This window comes from Capsicum annuum, chromosome 1, assembly GCF_002878395.1.
Source record: "Capsicum annuum cultivar UCD-10X-F1 chromosome 1, UCD10Xv1.1, whole genome shotgun sequence".
In the NCBI taxonomy this organism is placed as follows: Eukaryota; Viridiplantae; Streptophyta; class Magnoliopsida; order Solanales; family Solanaceae; genus Capsicum; species Capsicum annuum.
The window spans coordinates 9,036,433-9,059,436 of NC_061111.1; the positions used below are offsets into that span (position 1 = coordinate 9,036,433).

At 33.0% G+C, this 23,004-nt stretch overlaps 2 protein-coding genes across 4 annotated transcripts; both read left to right on the top strand.

The window, feature by feature from the left end:
• The first annotated feature begins 5,883 nt into the window (after positions 1-5,883).
• LOC107867428 (oxysterol-binding protein-related protein 2A) lies at positions 5,884-17,138 on the top strand. Of its 3 annotated transcripts, none has more exons than XM_016713660.2 (11): positions 5,884-7,247; positions 9,205-9,564; positions 11,022-11,115; positions 12,438-12,826; positions 13,592-13,747; positions 14,674-14,841; positions 14,945-15,085; positions 15,226-15,447; positions 15,561-15,674; positions 16,034-16,224; positions 16,653-17,138. In XM_016713660.2, the coding sequence occupies exons 1-10, from the start codon at positions 6,882-6,884 to the stop codon at positions 16,211-16,213; spliced, it is 2,190 nt and encodes a 729-aa protein (XP_016569146.1). In that variant the 5' UTR covers positions 5,884-6,881; the 3' UTR covers positions 16,214-16,224; positions 16,653-17,138. The 3 variants fall into 3 exon arrangements, with proteins under 3 accessions (XP_016569146.1, XP_047271574.1, XP_047271576.1); XM_047415618.1 differs by lacking the exon at positions 5,884-7,247 and adding an exon at positions 8,046-8,498; XM_047415620.1 differs by lacking the exon at positions 5,884-7,247 and adding an exon at positions 8,339-8,580.
• Positions 17,139-19,358: 2,220 nt separating this feature from the next.
• On the top strand, positions 19,359-20,413 carry LOC107861897. Its single transcript, XM_016707316.1, has 3 exons — positions 19,359-19,723; positions 20,059-20,176; positions 20,267-20,413. Exons 1-3 carry the CDS (start codon positions 19,359-19,361, stop codon positions 20,411-20,413), a joined length of 630 nt encoding a protein of 209 aa, XP_016562802.1.
• Positions 20,414-23,004: the final 2,591 nt, after the last annotated feature.

Sequence of the window (23,004 nt, forward strand, 5' to 3'; positions counted from 1 at the left end):
ATGCCACTGAAGGCACAAAACTGTTATATATAGGTGTAGTAGGAGCATTAAACATGAGAAAAATACAAAAAACCCCAAAAAACTCGTCACAATTACGATTTTATGAAAAATTTTAAATTCTAATCAAAATCTCAAAATATGCTATTGAAGGAGTATCATTATTATATATACTACCTACAACAACATTAGACATAAAACAGAGCAAAATTCCTCGAAAAAGAAAAGAAAAAAATTATTAATCGCAAAAATTTTAAAATCACTGAAACGAACTTCATTAACTCGACAAAAAATTTGAAAGAAACTATGAAATACTACAACTAGCACAAATATTTAAATACTTACATTGATTGCAAAATCATCATCAATAACAATCGATTAAAAATCAGTGAATATCGGAGAAATTTTGAAGTTGGATTGAAGAGACGAAGTGTAAGGGTTTGAAATGACCTAAAATTTCAGACTCTCTTCTCTATTTATATCCTAAATACGTCATTTTTTATGTGAAAATTATTTTTAAAATATTTAATGACGTGTTCGTGATTGTGCAACACGTTTAAATTAGTGGACAAATAAAGAATTTTAAAAATTATTTTTAAATAAATTCAAGAATTTAAATGATAAATACATAAATAGAAATATATATTTTATAAATCAGATAAGTACAAAGATTCACGAAGCGATTTTGCCTTGTTATTTTCATCCGATCAAGAGGGAGCAAATCGAAACGACTAAAATATATTATAAAATAAAAAGTTTAAGAGAAAAGGAAAAGGGAAAAGCATGGGTACTAGATTTTCGGGCCACATGTGCACGTGTTGGATTCTTATGCTCCCTATGATGCCCTGCTTCCAAGTCATGCCTTTCCTTTTAGTTCCAACTCTAATATAATTTTTTTAAAAAGAAAAACATGAAAATATTTAAATTTGTCTTGGCAGTTGGCACTTCGTAAAATAATTCATATTTATAATTTGAATTAAGTTTAGGTAAATTTATTTCGGGGTGTCGCTTACAATGATTGTAACATTGAAATCTGCTATTGAATTAACTAATTTTTATCACGTAGAATTTTTATATGTACTTTTAAACAAAATAATTTTATAACTATATTTTTTAAGTTATCATTTCGATCACTATCATAACAACAAGCGATTCTCTGACCAATATTACTCCATTACCATTTCTTTCCCCCTTTACTAACAAAAAGAATTTCATCATATATCTTCATAACATGAGCATTGCTCGAAAAACATATAGTAATAAGTTAACAACTTATTTTCTTTACTCTCGAGAGATCTATTTTATAACATATTAATTGTTTCTTTCTAATAATTTCGATCGACGAATCATAAAAAAGTAAAAATGTTAATGGAAAATTTTGTAACAACGTATCACATCGGATCATCACATATATATTAGAGTTCTTCACATGAAAGTGTTGTTGTACTGTGTCAAAATTTAATCATATTTGTATGGCATGAAACGACCTCAATTTTTGATGTTTCAATATTTTTGGTATATGTTACTCTATATTATATTATTATTACCAGTATCTAGCATTAGTGATTAGCTTGCTAAATGTGACTGTGAGACAAATGCAAATTTTCTTTCACTACATTAATGTTTTGCCCATTTTGCACGATAATAATTTCCTAATTGAAATAGCAGAATACAATGGAAGGAATGAAAATAAAAAGGTAATATTAATATACTTTTAAAATAAGACGGAAAAAATCTATTTGGATCCTTCTATTTAACTTTTTCAGTCTCACTTTAGGCATCCCAAGTTGACTTCTCATTTATTGGTCAATTTGGATTATCTTATTAATTCACCTATAGTATTATAGTACGTTGAAAAGTTGCACTAAATCATTTCAGTGGTTTATGCGACAAGGAATTTCAAATTAATCGAGTTTGTAAAATTTGAATATCAGATAATTAAATTAAAAAAAAAAATTTGGCCAAAAATTAAAATTTATCTCGTCTTGATTTATGTGATATTTTTTATTTCTCTCAAAACTAAAACCATGTGAATTTTTGAATGACATTTTGAAATTTATTTTTTCAAACATGTGAGGAATTGCATGGTACTTTTTAAACTATTTTTAGACATTTAAATTTAAATTTTAAAGTATTAAGTTAATTTAATTCAACTCAATTTTAAAATTACTTAAATATAATTAACCCTTAATTAGAGCAAAATATTACATAGAGATAAAGAAAGTAATTAGTAATTCGATAGTGAAATTTGCATGGTTTTGATCTTTTCAACATAGGACAAGAAAATGAAGTGTAGGTCATTTTTTTCCCAATTAAAATGACATTGAAAAATGACTTGGAAAGTTTCACCACCATGACTTAATTTTTTGCTAAACATAATAAAGAAGATTGTCATACAGTAGTAATTATTTTTTTTTATTTTTAATTAACGATTTTAGGTTTGAGTTGTGAATATAAAATCGCCTTTGATTAAAAAAAATATTTTCTTCCACAAAATAATTTTTTTTAGCATGAATTTAAATTAACAAACTTTATTAGATATCCTCGCCAAATCGAAAAAGAAATGAAGAATGTTCAAAGAATATCTTCTTTTAGTTCTTCCTAGCCTTTGAAGGGAGAACCATTCAAAGTGTAGTATATAGTTTGCGTGTTCATCCAACCAAGTGAAAAAAAAAAAAACAAAGAAAGATTATTAATGACTTTGCTAGAATTGATAATATGTACTCTTGACCAAAAATTTCGAATTTACGTATTTGAGCCTTAAAAATAATAATAATAATAATAATTAAAAAAAAATTATTGGGAGCATTGCTCTCAAAATAGACACTACAATGTGTAATATAGATATAGTCGGATGAATTATGTGTTGGGTTCGAAATCAATCGAAAGGACATAATGCTGAAACTAATAGTTGCAAATTATAACAGTGATAATTCAGATGACAAATAAAAATTTATTAAAACATAATACTATTGATATGATTAGACCAATTGGTCTACACATTAAAAACCTAAATCAAAAAGCATAAAAATTAATTGAGAGAAAATCTCTTCTTAAACAAAACTCTTAAACGACAATGTGTTGTGGCTTGAGAAAAGAGATCTTCTATTTATAGAACTACAAAATCCTTCCTGTAGAAAAGAAAAAACTTAATAGGAAAAAGAAATCTTTTCTAATAAGAAAATCTTTTACAATAAAGAAAAGTAATTCTAATTATGATAGAAAATTAAATAAAGTGGAGAATTCAGGGTAAATTCTAACATTGTGTTGGACATCAGGCGAAAAAACACAAGGGAAAAATAATATTAATCCCGACAACTTGGAGCTTAATTACAGAAAATTTTGATATTTTGAGATACTTCCTCCATTTTGTATTAATTGGCTCCTATGAATTTGGTACACCCATTAAGAATATATTTATTAGTGATCTATTTTACCTAATTAATCTTATTAATTATACTTTGAAAATATAAATTTGAGTATATACAATTTGTTTAGTCATTTAATGATAAGGATATTATTAGAAGAATATATTAAAATTCTCTTGATTTTAGCAATGGACAACTAAATTAAAATAAATATTTTTAGAAAGAGCGTCAACTAAAATGAAATGGAGGGAGTACATAATTAGTTGTCATTAACCGAAATTTTTATAATTATAAGTTAAGATGTATGTTTATGTTATTTTTTATAATTTATAAAGAAAAATCAAACAAAGAAAAGACAGATGTTATTTTCCATTGGCAATTCAGTATCCACGACTTCAACTATTCCGTATTAGTACGTCATTTTGTCTTTTGAATTTTGCCGCACATTTTTAAAATACACATTTAGCAGCTTAATAATACGTATATTCATCTAAATTATTTTATTTTATGTTTTCTTTAACATCTTGCTTAATTAACTCTTTACAAATTAAGACAGTAAAGATAGTTTTGAATAAATAATCAATGACGTGTTATTTTTTCAAAATAAGTCAAATTCTTTAAAGCAATTTCAGCTCGGCAAAAATGACTAGCAATTTCATTCTCTTCCTATCAAGTATCTAACTTAAAAAATGCGTTTTGTATTTTGATTTGACATTCTTATTAAGATTTAAAGCTCAACAAATTTTATTCGATATATTTTTTAGACGGGTATTATATATTTTTCAAATTTATTCAAAGTAATGTATATTTCAAATTTTATCTTTTTTTTTTTGAACCTTCAGAAAAATACACAATCTTCGCTCTTTTAGCGAATATTCTGTGGTGAGCGCTTCATGACACTATGCTCACTATCCAATGACTTGCAAACCACACAGGAGATGCAAACTACACTATGCAAACTATATACAATGAGCTCACAACAGACGAATGCTAAATTCGATCTTATGTCCCTCCTAACCACTCAACCATGCCCTAACCGTCTTTAATGGAATAATCCTTTCACGATTCGTATTTCATAAAGGGTGAACTGACGAAACGAATTTTGGCTGCATACAAATTTTAATGAGTGGAATTAAAATCATATTAAATATAGCCATTTGTTGGCTGATTTGTCCTAATTAAGTCATTCTTTAAACATGATTTTAATTATTAATCAGATAAGTTAAGCCGTTTCTTACTAATGGTATGCTTTCTTTGAACCAACATTAATCATATTAAGTTTTAAGTGTCATTATTTTCAGGTTTCAAAATAGTCATGCTTAAATGCTTGTATTATATACTATCATGAAATCATATCAACTCAGTATAAATCAAGCATGTTATTATTGGTATGTTTTTGTTGAATTGCCACCTTTACAATCGGGGTGGACGTTTAATATTCGGTTCGATATTTTCAAAGTTTGAATTTAGTAATTCAGTAATTAGTATTTGAACGTAGATACCACATACCATACTTATAAACATCGGTTCGGTAATTCGGTAATCAGTAAATTAAACTTCGGTTTGATATGATATTTGGTAATATCATATTAAAGTTGGAGATATGCAAATATGTACATTTAAACTTCAAATAATGTATTTAATAGGAGCCCTATTTAGTATTCTTTTTATTGTTTTTTACGAATATATTACCAAGGTTCAAGAGATTCTTTGGAATGACTAATACTATTGCCTATTAGGTTGGGCTATATATATATATTCGATATTCGGTAAATACCGAATATCAAACAGTATTAATATCTTATACCAACCCCAGTTTTGAAAATCGAAATATTGAAATTTTTACTCCCAAATATCATACCAAATACCGAATACCAATTACCAATTTTTTTGGTTCGATTCGGTAATTTGATTTTCAATATTTTATGCCCAGCCCTATTTACAATAGAAATAAATAAACTTAATACACCAATTGTATGGATTTTCTTTTTCTTTTTCGGAAAAGAAGCCTTCTTCCTAGACGTAATAGTTTGAGTAAAAATTATTTAGAGGTGAGTTATGCAAATATTTATTTTGCATGATTAATCTTATGTTTGCTAATTAATTAAGAGGTAAGCTACTTATATAAAATTCATATAACATTTGTGTTATAATTTGGAAATTCATATTACTAATTCTTAACAAAAAAAATATCTCATAATTAATTCTTTATGCTTGACTCTAACGTGAGGCCGCCTCATAAATTTGTTAATTTATGGTTGTTGATCAGTTGGGAAAAGGTAGACGTGTACTCATTGTCCAATTTTTTAGAAAGTTATTCTTGAACGAGATTTTTATTTCTATTTCAAAACTCAAACCATTCCATTTATCTTTTTTCCAAAAATGGAAAACACAATAATGCTCTAAGTTAATCTATTTTTTCTTAAGTTAGAATTTCATAAAATGTAATCGATCTAGAAAATGATAGTTCATCTGTTTATTAAAAATCATAGTACATTATAATCACAATTCTCACTCCTCTTTTTTTTTTTTTTCCTTTTCAATTTTTAATTTGTAACCCATAATTATAATTGCTTCATAATTTTAGAAGCACAATACAATTATTAAAGGCATTTTATTACTCCCTCATTTTAATTTGTCTATTTTATTTTTTTTTAATTCATTTTAAAAAATATTATTTAATCTCTCATTTCAATTTATTTTTAGCTTAAAACTAGGCGATTCAAAAATATTATTTAATTTTCTTAGAGTTTGTAGAAAATTAAAGTTAGATAAATAAATTAAAATAATGAAAATATAATATTTCAAAAAAAAAAAAAACTGTTAGGTAAAAACTGCCTTTAATGGTGGCGTTATTAATTTGTAAAGAAATAGCAAAAATAAAAAAATTTAAAAAATTCATATATGAAATAGAAAAAAAATTAATTCCGCAGCTGAAAAATATTTCTTAGACAAGACAGATGATTAATCACAAAGCAGTAATAATAAAAGTATATACTAGCATTTATAAACCCCATCAAACTTCTTTCTTTCTCCATCTTCCTCATTTGCTCTTCCCCCTTCTCCGCCGTGCTCCGCCACTATAGCCTCCTTACGCCGCCGTCCTCCGTTGTGTCTACTCAAAAACCACCTCTTTTTTCCTTTTTTCTAAGAGTATATTTCAATGGCATAACTGGAAATGGGTCAAATTACCATTCTGCCACTTGCTTAATTACCCTTTGTATATTATATAGTACTAGTTTTCTACCTTCCCCCACAACTCTATATTTATTTTATTATACCATAAAAGACTCAATTTTTTTTCTCTAACTTCAAGAATATTCCTCTAGTTTTAAGCCATTTTTAGGTCCATTTTTCTTTTTCTATACTTATATATATATACAACACATCCTTTGTATATATACATGTAAAATACGATATGGGTGTTGTAAATTTGCTTTGAATTTTCAAAATGCAGATTGAAAATCCAAATTTTTAAGTTGAATTGAAAAGAAAAAAAATTTTTGGTCGATCAAAATGCGTGTAAGGGAAATGCATCCACTTTGTTGTATAACATTAGAGTCCCCGGAGATCGGAGACCGTTCACCAGAACCGGAGCCGATGTTGTTACGGACAGGGTCCGCTGTTGTTTACTCTGGATCTGACATGAATGTCGGAGGATCCGATGTTGCTGGAGTTGCGGGCATATTGTACAAATGGACTAATTACCATAAAGGGTGGAGATCCCGATGGTTTACTCTTCGTAATGGAATACTTTCTTATTCGAAGAATCGCCGGCCGGATCATATCGCCGGTGATGACGTCAGACTCATCGGTAATCTTCCCTCCGTTAATCATACTCGCCGGAAACATGGAAAATCACTTGGCATTGTTCATCTTAAGGTAAAGGGTTAAAAATGGTGTTTCTTGTTTTTGGGTTTTAGTATAAAGATTAAAACTTTATTATTCAATCAGCAAAATCTTGAATTTTCAGACAATTGTGTTATAATAATTAATCTTAAAATTAATTTTCAAATGAGATTAATATCAAAGAATAACATATTTTGTATTAGTTATTCTGCATTGTATATGAAATAATAATCTCGGAATTACTTATCCTCCCACCAAACGAGCTCGTAGTGTCATTGACATTTTTGCATAGATATTCGAGCTAATTTTTCTTGGTTATTAATTATTTTAAAATTATAATTATATTTATTCACACTGAGGTGGAATAACAATTTCGAAATAAACGATCAAAGGAGCCCTAAAACTTTGTTCAATCGGCAAAATCTTGAATTTTGAGAGAATTGTGTTAGGGTTATTGATATATTTTGCATAGATATTGGAGCGAATTTTGATTGATATTTGGTCCAAATTGTCCAATGGTCAATGAATAGTTTTACTGAGAGGGAATTGTTTACCGTGCAATTTGACTGGTTGTTAATCCACAGTGGGTCACATCAGCAGGTGAAGGAAAATTGGGAGAAGAGTTATAGGCCACCATAAGCCTAAAACACTTCTCTTCCAGTAGGTCTAACGTTTATGGTAAAAAACTATGACAAATATTGTCACTTTTGATGAAAATGTTGTCTTCTTCTTCTTTTTTTTTTTTTGGTGTTTTCTTGTTTCTTCCTTGAAAAATCAAAACTTTTTTCTTCTTCTTCATATTTGTCATAAAACTTTGTAGTGATCCATCTGTCATCTTCCTTGATCAGTTTTTTTTTTCTTCTTTTTTTTTGGGGTGGGGGGGGGGGGGGGGGTGATTAGTCTTCCTTTGATTCGCTGTTACAATATGAATGGTTGTGGGATGTGGGGTTTGAAAATTATGTTTTTTTATAATTGTGATGTCCTGATCAGCTTGCGCATCTAACTTATAAAGGCTAATACAAATGTGAAGAGAAAGTTGTGTTCTCTTCATTAAAAAAAATTAGAAACAGCAGCAAACAACCAAAGAATAGTGAATTCTCTTTCTATCTCTGACTTATTTTCTCTAGTTTTATCAGTAGTTATCATATTTGTATTTTATCCTTTTTCTTCTTAGAGGTTTTGTATGACTCAAGAGTTCATTGAAAACATCAGAAAAAATTTATTATATGGAGAGAATAAGGTGAACTGAGAAAGGATATTCTTCTACAATTTGCTGGTGGAATGGTGACCTCACTTTTATTCTATGTTGTAGAACTTGTCTTCTTTGGTTTGTTAGTTTGTCAGCTCTCAGGACCATCTATTCAAGGTTGTCTTGATGTATCATTATCTTATATATCAATATGTTCACTATAATGACATTGCCAGTTGTCTACTAGACCAGCAGTGACCTCTTTTATTTCATTGCCTAGATATTTTGACCTATATTTTGAGCAGGAGAATTGATAGTACACTGAGTTTTTCAGTTTGTAGTTGCTGTTTTTCTTTTAAGAATGTTTTGTCATTCTTCCTATAATATTTTGCCATGATTTCTGCAATTCTGTTATTTCTTTTTCGATTTGCTTTGATATGCTTTTCATTGAGCTGAGAGTCTATTGGAAACAACCTATCTGCTTCCCAAAATATTGCGTACATTTTACCATACCCGGAATCCCATGTCAATCAAATTGAGGAAAATGATTTCCTTCACTTGTGGACACAAGTCAATTTCCATAAAACTTACATTTGCTTTTTTTAACTTTACAGCACTCCAACCACATTTATTGATCTTTAGCACAAAAAAGTTTTACCAATGCACTACCTGATTTTCTGATTATATTACTTTCTATGTAGTATTTTTTTTCATGGAAAATGATTTCCGTCATACCAAAAACACTCAATGTAAAAATGCTTTTGCAATTAACCTTGAGATGATTGATTGAATTCCTTGCAGGTGTCGTCATTCCGTGAGAGCAGGTCTGATGATAGGAGATTCTACATATTTACAGCTACCAAGTCTCTTCATTTGAGGACACATTCAAAGAAAGAACGTGCTGCCTGGATAGACGCTTTGATATCAACAAGAAATCTTTTTCAGTTGAGACCGTTGAATGATAATCTCAACCTTTTGCAAAAGGATGTATCTATATCTACTGAAAGATTGAAAAACCGGTTGCTTGAAGAAGGCATTGGTGAGGGACTTGTCAAGGACTGTGAGCAGATCATGCTATCGGAGTTTTCAGAAATAAAAGGACAACTTAGAAGTCTTTGTGAGGAGCGTTCGAATTTGCTGGACACATTGAGACAGTTGGAGGTAACTTCATTACATTTCCTCGTAATGTACATATGGAAGTGATTGGAACCAGGCATGCGAAATAGGAAGGACCATAGCTTAATGCATTTGATTTGATTTTACTGGGAATATCCATTTCCGTGAACACCTTTGGTTAAAACTAAGCTTAATGCCATGAGAAAGTTCTTTCTGCATTATCTTGGTGTTATGCTTTCTAGATCATCTGAGAATTCAGATCCTTAGTGGCTTAGATTGTTATGGGTAGAGCGGTTCTCATTGGAAACAATTGTTTCCTCTGTCGCCTTTATAAAGGTTTGTCTTCTCAAGGTGAAAGCGAATAGCACCTACTGGATTGCTCCCGCACAGTATGAATTACAACAATAATTATGCTTCAATCCCAAGCAAGTTGTGGTTGGCTATATTAATTCTCACTGACCATGTTGCTGAATCTTTCTTCCATTGATCCAAAGATAGGCACAATTGGATTCTTGTGTTCAATCCAGGAGTATACAATTGCCAAATATAAACACAATCACATGAATTGTTCAACCCATCTGAATGTCCTATTTTATCCCTAGGTCTGTTTGTATTCCAAGAGATTGTGGGTCTGGTAAGACAACTTTTTTCCGTGTGTTTTTATGTCTACTTGTTCCTTTTTCATACTTCCATTCACCTGTACTTCACTCTTACATACAGATGCATCCTGGCGATTTACGGAGGACATGACAAACCATTTTCGCGATTTTCTTTCATTTTATCATCAAAGTGTGCTCAACTTGCACCTTCTGCTGAATGTGTTTATTCTTAATCTTGTCTGATCTTGTGTAATCACACATGTGTCGTAGCATCTGCATCTCCACAACACTCAACTTATGGATGTGTTGGACTTTAACCTCCCAAATTCACTTCCGTATAACATTACTGTCCTATATGGAGTGATTGTTTCGTAGAACATATCTTTCAGTTTAGCACGGATATGTGTCCCTTTATTACATAACACTAGCAGCAATTCTTCATTTCAACCATTATACTTTGATTCTCTATTAACATCAACTTCTTCATCTATAGCCTCTCTGAAGAAAATTGACTGGCAGTTTCCCATTAGTATGTCAATCATATACATGTTCAACGTAGTCATCTAAAAGAAAAATTTGGCTGTGTGACTTATTTTAGCCACCAGGCAGATGTATTTTGCAGACCAGGTCTTCTCTACCTTTTCCATAGCCTCTCTGAATTTTCATGAGCTTTAATTTTGTCAATTATGAAGTTCTTTAGCAAGTTGGGTTGGTCATGTTAATTTATTTATCTGCCTGAATTCATATTTAAGTTGAACACATAATGGTACTGTTTCTGGACTGCTGGTCCTTATCAATATTGATGCAGTCATAATACATGGGTTAACTTTCTTTCTATGGTTTGCATATTTCTGTATGAATGAGCTCCACTATCTCTAAATTTCATAAGTTTTGCTTCTGAAGGCAGCTAATATCGAAGGTGAAGCTTCCGGGATTCATGATGGGGAATTCCAACTGATGAAGCAATTCTCCAGTATAGGGCGTGGCAAGTACAGCGGTATGTCATACATATACTTCATCTACTTCAACCTGGAAATGTACAGTTAGTAAGCAAAAGACAGAAACAAAATTATCTTTCCCTTTCCTGAAGCATATTGCAGCAGAAGCGCTATTAGTTCTTAGAGGGGAAAGCTTGATTCTGGTTGCACTTTAGTTCTGTGAATATTTTCCGACTTACGGCCTCATTATCAGCTCTATTTCACTTCATTACGCTAACTTTGCAGTAGGTTTAAACAGGTAGAAATTTAGTAAATTATTTGCTCCAGGCTTCTCCTATTTTTTCTTGATGATGATGTGCTAGAATTCCGGCGCACATCACTAAAATGGCTTCAGTTCTTGTACCTCTCGTCATATGTTCAAGATGCTGACCTTATCTTGCATATTAATAGAACTGGAATATCCGATGAATTTTGGCATAATTTAGCGGCTGCAAACAAGTGTAACTTCTTTAAATTGAATCTCATACTCTCCTGCTGAAATACACTCTTTCTAAAGCTGATTTATGCTTCCATCACATTTTATTCTGACATTGTTTGATGAACATAGAGTTTAAGATTGTAGTTCAAAATATTTATTGTATTAGTGGCAGGGAAAGAAATATTAGCGTAATGATTGAAAAGTTAGTTTGACATTGAAAGCTTTACTTTATGTTTGAAATTTGAATATTTAAATGTTTTTGAATTCTTAAAAGGTGTGTGAGTTATGCAAAGTAATATTATCTGTGGAATAATGTCATGTATCTTGGAACATCCCGAAATTGGACAAGTGACATATAAATAAGAATTTTGGGTGTATTCCCTTTGCTGATTGTATCAAGGCAATCGTAGTCTTCCAATATTTTGGTGAAGAATTACTGAAATTGGCCTTGCTGAAACGTTATCAATTGTTATGGGGCGGAGACATCAGATGTTTGCATGTAGAATCTAGTAGTTGACCCAATTACCATTTTACTTTTCCATGTATATTCACTGAGCCCAAATACAGACAACGACAAGGTCATGCCTGCTTTTATCGATTTATCAAAAGCAACTCTTATCTGTTGGTCAGCCAAATCAGGTACGGGCACCACCAAATTTAGAATGGTAATAATAGGCCTAGATGGGTATATTCATCGGGCTCTATCTCAATGGTCAATTGAGAAGTATTTCTCTCATCTGAAGGAGCGTAGTATCTTAACTGTAAAATATTGAATATCTTAAAATGTTTGAAAGCTGTACATTACTCCGGAGTAAACTTCTGTTAGTCAAAAAGGTACACACTGTTATGTGGAAGAAATGTAGGGTGTATACACGTCATTTGACCTCATATATTTCATTTCAGAATGGAGTACAACTGAATCGTCTGATGACATTGAGAAACAAGAGCTTGATGAAGCATCAGATGACGAGGAAGCTAACTATCTTGATGCAAGTGAATGTTTTCCTGAACCTCATATATCTGACGGGTCAGTAGTTGTGGACAACATGACAAACAATACCATTGACGCATCTGCTCATGCAGAAATTGTACGCAGAACTAAGCTGCCAGATCCAGTTGAAAAAGAGAAAGGTGTTAGCCTTTGGTCTATGATCAAAGACAATGTTGGGAAAGATCTAACACGAGTTTGCCTGCCAGTGTATTTCAACGAGCCAATTTCATCCCTTCAAAAGTGCTTTGAAGATTTAGAGTACTGTTATCTTTTAGACAGAGCATATGAACATGGAAACTCGGTATGATCTTTAATAGTTTCACCTCTTGTTACTACAAGAACATGACTAAGCAATTTGTGTTTACCTTCTTGCTTTCTATTTGAGAAGGTGCTTATCACACTATTATAAATTAATGATCAGATGAAGTTTATATTGCTTGAATACTGTTCAGCTAATTTGTTACTTGCCTCATCTCTCATTCAAGTAGTAAAACAAGTACACTTCTCTTTTTGCTGTTTAAAAAACTTTTGTGTTTTTTCTATTAGATAAATGTTTAGGTATTGCAAAGCACAGATAAGGTCTTTGTGCTATCTTTCTTTTAATCATTCTATCAAAAGAAAAAAATATGAAAATGTATAAATTTCTTTTGTTACTGTAGTTACTGATTGTACACTTCGGAACTGCAAAGATGCCAACTCTTAATTGCTAGGTATAAATTTGTTTGTCAGAATGCATCTTTTTCGGAATAGTTGTGTCAGAACACAAATTTTAATTTTTTGTTTCTTATGAACAACACCAGTTAATAATCTTACTAAGAATTAAGATAACTTTGTATGAGCTGAATTTGTAACTTTGTACATTATATGGTGCTAAAGAACAGCTGTTGCTTTTATTCCCGTGTATTGCTTTCCCCCTAAAGGTGTATGTAAACTTGCTTTCTCTCCATAGGAGCAGGCTTCCTTAGTAGCTGTGTTTTTCTCCAATTATATTTACATGATTTAGAGCATTTCTCCGTGAGATGTTTAGCTTATGTTGATCATCATTAGAATTGTCTTGCTCTTCCAGGGGAACAGTCTTTTAAGAATTCTAAATGTTGCTGCTTTTGCTGTGTCTGGTTATGCTTCAACTGAAGGCCGGCATTGTAAACCTTTCAATCCTTTGCTCGGGGAAACCTATGAAGCTGATTTTCCTGAGAAAGGAATCCGCTTTTTCTCGGAGAAGGTATTTCATCAAGAATGTATATTGCTGATATATATTGCATTTATTCTAGAAGTTCTAGGTTATATCTATGCATGCAACGCAGTACTATTTTGAAAACTTAGTTTGTCATCAAACAATTATCACGTCCATACTTGGTGTATTTTTTTTGAAGATAATGTAGGCGAAGAGATAGAAATTTTTTTCATAGTGAGTTTTATGTTTCCTAGTCAATGAGCTGGCCTTCAGTAGGCCTACATAATAGTCACATTCTTAAGAGATGTTTCACAATTATCTGAAGTCCTGTTAGTTTGCATGAGCAATTGTTGTCCAAAGTAAGATGATCTAAATCATCGGAATCTTGGATCTTTCATGCCTTCATCACCTTGGTGTAGCCACCAAAGAGTGTCATATGACTAAGGCTAATTGATACGATTTCTTCATATTGCATTAAGAATTAGCAAAAGCTAGATGTACCCATATCAGATCTTACACCACCTGTATCAGTAATGTCCAGAGAAGATCGTCTAACATAGAATGGGATTTATTTATTGTTTGTACTAGTGTCTCTAGGATTGGACATAACATGATTTGAGATTGAAGGGGCAACGTATTTTGAACACACTAGATTTGTCACGTAACTCCATTTAAGTTTGTTTTCCATGTTCAGTTACTATAAGTTCAGGGATTTACTTTTTCAACTTCTTTTCTGAAGAACTTGATGGAGCATATTATTCTGTGGAAAGTTTCCTATGATAAAAGTGACAAACATCGTATTTGAGAATGATAACAGAAATAAACATTTATGTTGTCTTTTAGCTTTTTGCTACCAAAGTGAAAAATCAAGAGGTGCACTTGGAACACAGGAAGTTGAAGCCGAAATTTTTACCCAAGTCTCTAATTGCAATGAGTTGATATTTATGATAGTAATTAGCCAATTCTTGAAACAGGTTAGTCACCACCCAACACTTATTGCCTGTCACTGTGAAGGTAGAGGATGGAAATTCTGGGCCGATAGTAATCTAAAGTCAAAATTTTGGGGGCGATCAATCCAACTTGATCCTGTTGGAACACTAACATTAGAATTTGACGATGGGGAGATCTTTCAGTGGAGCAAGGTAGGCAGAACCTCATGCTGACCATTGAGCAGTTTACAGGATAGTTTGGTTGCTATTGAAGTTCTCGTTTTGTTTGTTTAATTCGAGACTTTAATATCCTCAGGTCACAACAAGTATATACAATCTTATCCTTGGTAAGATATATTGTGATCATCATGGAATAATGCATATACGTGGCAATCGTCAGTATTCATGCAAGCTCAAGTTCAAAGAGCCATCCATTATTGAGCGCAATCCTCATCAGGTAAATAAGGAGAAATCGTGTAATTAATTTAACAATGCCTTGTTTTTTGTCTACTCTTACCCAGGTAACTAGTATGTCTGTACAAATAAATTTTGCTTAACCATTGACGGGATGATTTATAATTCAAACTAACTCTACAGGTTCATGGATTTGTTGAAGATGTCTCTGGGAAGAAAGTTTCTACATTGTTTGGAAAGTGGAACGAGAGCATGCACTATATCAACGGAGAATGGGCCAGCAAGCCCAAGGATTTATCTGATTCATCTTTATTATGGAAAAGGAATAATCCTCCCCTAAATCTCACTCGATACAACTTGTCTTCTTTTGCTATTACATTGAACGAGTTAACACCAGGCCTCAAGGTAGTACAACTGACTCTTAATGAAATCTTCATGTGAAAAGATCAATTTCTTCTTTTATGTTCGGCTAATTGTCGTTTATAGCCTGTCTAATCTATTTGTTAATCTCGATAAAGGACAAGCTCCCACCTACGGATTCAAGACTCAGACCTGATCAGCGACATCTGGAGAATGGGGAATACGACAAGGCAAATTCAGAGAAGTTGCGGTTAGAGACACGGCAGAGAATGGTATGTCTGCTTCCACTTGAGTCTTCCTCATTTTTTCCTGTGTACACGTTCTTTTTTGACCGTTTCTTATTTAGTCCTCAAAGTGGTTGTCAATGATAACTCAGACTTCTCACATTTCTAACCATCTTTTGGGTTTGTCACTCTTATGACTGGAATCACAAAGTTGTATCCACAGGTTCAGTTCGCGTCTTAAATATAGGTCCTATATACACCTCCCGATGAATTACTTGTCCTTGAGAATGCATCTATTTCAGAGTCTCTTATAGGAATCAATGTGGTTCCAGCATCTTTTAGCTACTATTATTACTTTATGAATCCTTATTATTTTGGTCTAAACAAAGAACTCTCTTTCCTTACAGTCCAGGAAATTACAAGATAATGGTTGGAGACCCCGATGGTTTCAAAGAGAAGGTGAAGATGGGACTTTCCGGTATACAGGTGGATACTGGGAGGCAAGGGAGACGGGTACTTGGGATGGCTGCCCAAATATTTTTGGCGAGATTGATCAAGATCTCCTCAACGCCTTTGAAGGATCCTGATGTTTTAGAAGGTACAAGGTTTGAGAAACTGCTTTTCTACTCAAAATTGTGCTCTTTTAGCACTTCCATTTCCCAACTATTACTTCGACATATGTTTTAGAAACCAACTGAATGGCTACATGATAAACTCGTGGCAAGACAAGGCTCCGCATCATATGCACACAATTTTTTCTTTATTACCTCTTTAAACACTATCATCCCGACAAATTTCTTTCTTGATACGTACTTTGTCAGGTTCTTATCATGTTCATCGTAACCTTGTTATCTTTGTACCCATCACTTAGCTCTAATATCAAATCACACCTTCAATTATCTCCTCTCTGCCTCGGTGCACGCAGTGACTAATACTAATAACTAAACTGGGAGACTTTGTTTCTCATGCCTGTTTTCTCATCTTTGTAAAGAGATATCAAACGACAACGTGGTACACATTTTTCAGGGACCTGAAGATTTGTAGATTAAAAACAACATCTTGAGATAATATCGGGGAATTCTATAGACAGATGGCGGACTGGCCAAGTTTTTTAGTTTTTTAAAGATAGTTCTCAGAGGTTGACAAAAGTCAATCCAGAATCCTGAAGGCTACTGTTAGGATGAAGAGGCAAATCTTTCAAAAGTCGATGAACGATGGAAGCAAAAAACAAAAACTAGAGAAGTTCCTTACTAGATCTATGCATCAAGTGGCTTTGATCAGGGCTATATTTTGTGTTGAATTGATGTCATTTTTACTATGCTTTCATTTTTTTTCGACTACACATTAGTTTCAGGTTATTATTATTTGTACTCTTTCATGTTGAAAAAAAAAAAAAATATGTGGATGTATTAAAGAAGTAAACCAAGCACAAAAGCTTTTGTAAAGACCTAATGTAGATTAGTGCTACTACACATGTTGAGATATACACAAAAGAACTAGCTTTCCTGGGAATTCTCATTTACCCAAAAACTCTAAATTCATTTGTGTCTTTCTATTATTCTCTTTATGAGACATCTTGTTACATATTCAATGGTTAGATATTTGGACCATCCAGTGTTGTAGAAGCTTATCCATGATTTGAACATTGTGGGGTTCCAGTTCGATGTTTTATCACAATGTAGATTGTTTTACTAGGTTTGGAATTTAATAATTCTACTCATTTTATGATGTTTAGCACATCCATGAGGCTAACACGTTCTGCAGAGAAAATAAAAGCAAAAAGAACAGATGAATTTTGCCTATATCTAATTGTTGTGACGGAGACAATAGTGTCAGATTAATTTGGATTTCACAGTTTACTTGGGTAGAAGATATTCATAGATTAAAAAAAAAAAAAAAAAGTTTTTCAGCTAAAGTGATTAAAAACTTAAAATAAATGCTTATTAATTAAGGAGATAAGTGTTCGAATAGAAGTGCTGAAACTGAAAAAAAAAAATTATTGATGTGTTTGATAAGTAAATATTGTTAAACACTTTTTTGTTGTCAAAATGACTTAAATGTCCCTAAAATTGTTAACACCGTAAATAAGACAAATTATTTATAATTTTTAATTCTAAATTAAATTTTTTGAGCTAAGCTTCCATATATGATGATTCGTTGAAAAAAGGAGAAAGATGAAGAGGAAATTGGAGGAAAGAGACGAAGGGAAAAAAAGAAGAAAGAAAAAACATATATTTAAGGGCTATAAGTTCAGAATATTGTAGAAATTGAAGAAAAATACAAGTAATAAAAAGGTAAATATTTTGGTTAAACCTAAAAAAAAATTAATCTAAAAAGTAAAAAGTTGGGGGTACCCAACTTTTCACTTTTTGCCTTTTTTTAATCAGTTTTTAGATTGTTTTAAACAATTTTTAATTTTAACAAACATCTAAAAAAAATAATTAAAAATTGATTTGACCAAATATTAATCTTATCCAAATGGGTTGTATGTATACAATTATATATTTGGTGGTTACTTTTCATTTCAAATTTCAATTATTGGGTGGATGACAGTTTAGGTTAATTCTCCATTATAGGTGTCGTCATGAGATCTAAAGTGCAAATACTCGACACCGTAAATCAAGAATGAAATACATACAAAGGCATTGGTCCAGAGTCCAGACCCATACGATATCATTGATGTTTTAAGGCCCATTTGAACAATACATTGAAAGAGTATTTTAGATGAGTTTTCTTTTAAGTAAAATTTACATAAATTCCAACAAGTTTATCCTTAATTATTCTTTATTTTTATTCTTGCTAAATTATAAATAATTCTTTATTTTATAGTTTTTGAATACATAATTAGCATCCGGATACATAATTTTGAATTTGAGATTCATAATTTTGAAATTAAGAATGTAACGGTTAATTACTCTATTTTTACTCGGATACATAATTAGCATACAGATACATAGTTCTGAAGTTGAGATACATAATTTGATTAAAAGATACATCTATTTTTGAAACTACTTGATCCAGATACATAATGTAATACATTTACTAGATCAAAGGGAGAGATACATAATTAAAATTATGTATCCGAGAATTTATGAGTTTGTGAATGTATCGAATTATTTTTTTTAAAAAAAAGATTTAGGTAATTAATAAAAAGAGTAGAGATTTTATGTAGTTTAGTAAAGATATGTTTGTATTCCTATGTAATTTTTTCTTTTTCTTAAAGATGCTCTTAGAAAAGTTTCATGGACAATTAAGCTCAAGGAGATTAACTTTTTCTTGTTAGAACTTTAGATAAAATAATTGAAGTATGAGTTGGGAAAGAAATAACCTAATTGAATTTAACATTTTTGTCTGATAAATTATTGAAGACAAAATGTTCTATGAAAAGATGCTACCAATTGTAGGTCGGCAAAGATATCTTCTTATCACCAACATGAATTGTGGTGCAGCAGATGGGGCTGCTCCATCCTTAACCAGAGATTGAGGCTTCGACCTTGGGTATGGAGACAATTGAATTACCGTATGTTCGGTCAATTGTGCACCTAAACATATAATAGAGAGTTCCTATTAGACATATTTAACATAAATTTTGTAAAAGCTTCTGCGCATATTCTCCAGCTTCTATTATATCTAGATAACTTAGTCACTTTAAATATGTCACGCTATTTAGTTCTACATATTAGCTAGCCCCAATAAGTCATAAAATCTTAGGCCTGTTTTCAGTTAATACTGATGCGTGCAAGTAAAAGAGGTGGCATATTGTATGTGATTAATTTATTTACGTCTACTTGGAACATCTGTAGTGCTTACGCGCCACAGGTAAGCCTGGGTGAAGAGGAGAAGAAGAAATGTTGGGGGGTTTTGGACGAGGTAGTTAGAGGTGTGCCTAGTTTGGAGAAGATTTTCATAGGAGGGGATTTCAATGGGCACATCGGGTCATTGCCGATAGGTTATGCTGATGTGCATGGAGGCTTTGGGTTCGGGGTTAGGAATGATAAGGGAGCTGCTTTGTTGGATTTTGCTAAGGCCTTTGGGTTGGTGGTAGTGAATTCCAGCTTCTCGAAGAAGAAGAAGCATCTGGTTACTTTCCGAAGTAGGTAGCCAAAACTCATATTGACTTTTTGCTGCTTAGGAAGGGGGATAGAGCAATATGTAAGGATTGTAAGGTAATTCCGAGTGAGAATCTTGCGACCTAGCATAGACTTCTGGTGAATGACTTGGTGATCAAGAAGGGCAAGAAGAGACGGGGTAGGGAGGGTCGACCTAGATTTAGGTGGGGTGGCCTGACTCCGGTTAGTGCTTTGAAGATAGGGGTAAAGTTGAAGGGGATGGGGATTTGGGAGTGTGATGGGGATGTAGATAGTATGTGGGATAGGGCTGTTGGTTGCATCAAGGAGACTGCTAGAGAGGTGTTGGGTGTCTCGAGGGGCAGGGTTGGCCGGTTTCGGAGGGATTGGTGGTGGAATGAAGAAGTTAAGAAGAAGAAGGTGGAGTCGAAGAAGACGGCTTATGCTAAGTTGGTTGAGAGTAAGGATGAAGGGGAGAAACAGGTGAGAAGGGAGGAGTACAAGTTAGCTAAGAAAGAGGCTAAGTTAGTAGTTACGGCTGCTAAGACTACTGCTTTTGAGAGTTTGTATAAGGGATTAGAGGAGAGAGGTGGAGAAAAAAAGTTGTTTAGGCTTGCTAAGGCTTGGGAGTGGAAGGGTCGGGATCTGAATCAAGTAAAGTGCATTAAGGGGGACGATGGCAGGGTTTTGGTGGAGGACGCTCTCATTAAGAAAAGATGACAATATTTTCATAGGTTCTTGAATGATGAGGGGGACAGAGACATTGTGTTAGGAGAGTTGGAGCACACCGAGGAGGGTCGCGATTTCGGCTATTATCGGTGTTTCAAGGTAGAGGAGGTCAGTGAGGCTATTCACAAGATGCGAAAAGGTAGGACGACGGGGCCCGATGATATTCTAGTAAACTTTTGGAAGTTTTCTAACGGGGCAGGGTTGAGGTGGCTGACCAAGTTATTTAACAACATTTTCAAGTCCGCTAAGATGCCCGAGACGTGTAGGTGGAGTATGATGATTCCTTTATATAAGAACAAGGATGGCATTCAGAGTTGCAACAACTACCGTGGTATTAAGTTGTTGAGTCACACGGTGAAGATTTGAGAGAGGGTGGTGGAGCAGAGGTTGAGAAAGATAGTGTCTATTTCGGAGAACCAATTTAGATTTATGCTTGGTCGCTCCACGACTGAGGCAGTTCATCTAGTGTGGAGGCTGGTAGAGCAGCATAGAAAAAGAAAGAGAGATCTTCACATGGTGTTTATTGACTTGAAAAAGGCGTATGACAAAGTCTCTAGAGAGGTTCTTTGGAGATGCTTGGAGGCGAGGGGGGTCCCTGTGGTGTACATCAGAGCAATTGAGGACATGTATGAGGGGGCAAAGACTCGGGTAAGGACTATGGGAGGGGATTCCAAGCATTTTTTGATCAATGATTCAAGGGAATTGAGAGATTAGTGAGTATGTCTCTCACCGTATTAGGGCAGGTTGGATGAAATGGAGGCTCGCTTCGAGAATTTTATGCGATAAGAAGGTGTCCCCTAAGTTTAAAGGAAAATTCTATAGAGTTGCAGTCCAGCCGGCTATGTTTTACGGAGCGGAGTGTTGGACGGTTAAGAATGCTCACATCCAAAAGTTGAAGGTGGAAGAAATGAGGATGTTGCGTTGGATGTGTGGATTTACAAGGGCTGATAGGATTAGGAATGAGATTATTCGAGAGAAGGTGGGAGTGGTATCGGTGGAGGATAAAATGCAGGAAGTGAGGCTGAGATGGTTTGATCATATGATAAGAAGGGGCATGGATGCCCCAGTTCGTAGGTGTGAGAGGTTGACCTTGGATGGTTTCAAGTGGGGTAGGGGTAAACCGAAGAAATACAGGAGAGAAGTGATTAGACGTGACATGGAGTTGTTACAGCTTACTGAGGACATGACCCTTGATAGGAAGGTATGGAGGAAAAGCATTAGGATAGCGGGCTAAGGGGTGTGGATGAGTCGTAGTCAGTAGCTAGGAAGGCTTTGGTGCGGCTGTTAGTTTTAGGGTTAGGGGGAGGGGGTGTCCTTTGTTTGGTAATGTGCAATATTTTTGTTGATGTCGTACCTCTGTTGTTTTTATCATGTTTCATGCTTTTGATGTTTTTGTCTATTGTCCTTTATCTTGAGCTGGGGGTCTATCGGAAACAACCTCTCTACTTCTTCGGAGGTAGTGATATGGACTGCATACATTCTACTCTCCCCAGACCCCACTATGTAGGAATATATTGGATTTGTTGTTGTTGTATATATTCAGGTGGTCAATTAAAACAAATTATAATTCAAATATCTAAATGAAATTCACAAAAACACAATGGGCAAACCACTAATTTATTGTATTAACTATTAACAAAAACAATCAAAGCCTAACAAAATTATAGGATGAGAGTTTAGACGAATAGATTAGGACATGATATTATTATTATGATGTAAAAGTCAACATTAATGTCAAAATAAATATGTGGGAAGTTTAATTATTGAAAAGAAAGGGTTATAGATGCAAATTAAAGACAAATTGTAAAAGAATGATGTTAGCTGAGTTACTGAGCTACTGATTTGTCATAATGTAGGTTGCTAACTTTTTTTTTTCCTTTGAGGAGGTAAAATATGGGAGTAAGATGTAGGCAATTTATGGATTTTGGTAGGTATAACGACTAGTATAAACTAGTTATAAAGAGAGAGTCCTGTATGAAATACCATATGCTTTATCAATTTGAGAAATAGTATAACGAACTTAATAATACTCTACCAAAATTCAAATAAGGAATTAAAAAAAAAAAAGGAGATAGTGTATATATATTGTCTGGGGTTGGGTTTGGGGGGTGGGGGTGGGGGGTTTATGGAATATTGATGTGGGCAACTAGGCATATAGTCTCTCTGTTTTATTTTATTTTAACTCTAAACGAGAAATAGATATTCCAATTTAGTTATTTATTTTTGAAAATCAACAGAGTTGGTATCACTTCTTTTCTACACGATCTTTACTATTAAAAACCTAAATAAAGTACTATAATAAACTAGGGTTTCAATGCATCATTAATAAGGTTAATTTCGTAAAAATATTCTTGTAATTAAAATTTTCTTATGGGTTGAGCCAAATAGACAATGATCAAGTAAAGTGAAATGGATGGAGTATATTCAATTTGTATTTTGACTTTTACTTGACAATTTAAGCTGTGATTAATGTCCTAATTTCTACTCTTAATCTAGGTCCCCAAACTATTTTTAACAAGTTTGCATATAAGTACGCAGACTTAACATCTAGAAGGACACTATAATTATCTTATAATACACCA

What these genes read in the sequence shown, in the direction of transcription:
- LOC107861897 (XM_016707316.1), top strand. Translation starts at nt 19,359, where the DNA reads ATGCGTGCAAGTAAAAGAGGTGGCATATTGTATGTGATTAATTTATTT. An exon ending in CTGGTTACTTTCCGAAGTAG is followed by an intron (nt 19,724 to 20,058) that starts GTAGCCAAAACT and finishes CTCGAGGGGCAG; the next exon opens with GGTTGGCCGGTTTCGGAGGG. An exon ending in AGGATGAAGGGGAGAAACAG is followed by an intron (nt 20,177 to 20,266) that starts GTGAGAAGGGAG and finishes AGTTTGTATAAG; the next exon opens with GGATTAGAGGAGAGAGGTGG.
- LOC107867428 (XM_016713660.2), top strand. Translation starts at nt 6,882, where the DNA reads ATGCGTGTAAGGGAAATGCATCCACTTTGTTGTATAACATTAGAGTCC. An exon ending in AGGGCGTGGCAAGTACAGCG is followed by an intron (nt 11,116 to 12,437) that starts GTATGTCATACA and finishes ATTTCATTTCAG; the next exon opens with AATGGAGTACAACTGAATCG. An exon ending in TTGAGCGCAATCCTCATCAG is followed by an intron (nt 15,086 to 15,225) that starts GTAAATAAGGAG and finishes CTAACTCTACAG; the next exon opens with GTTCATGGATTTGTTGAAGA.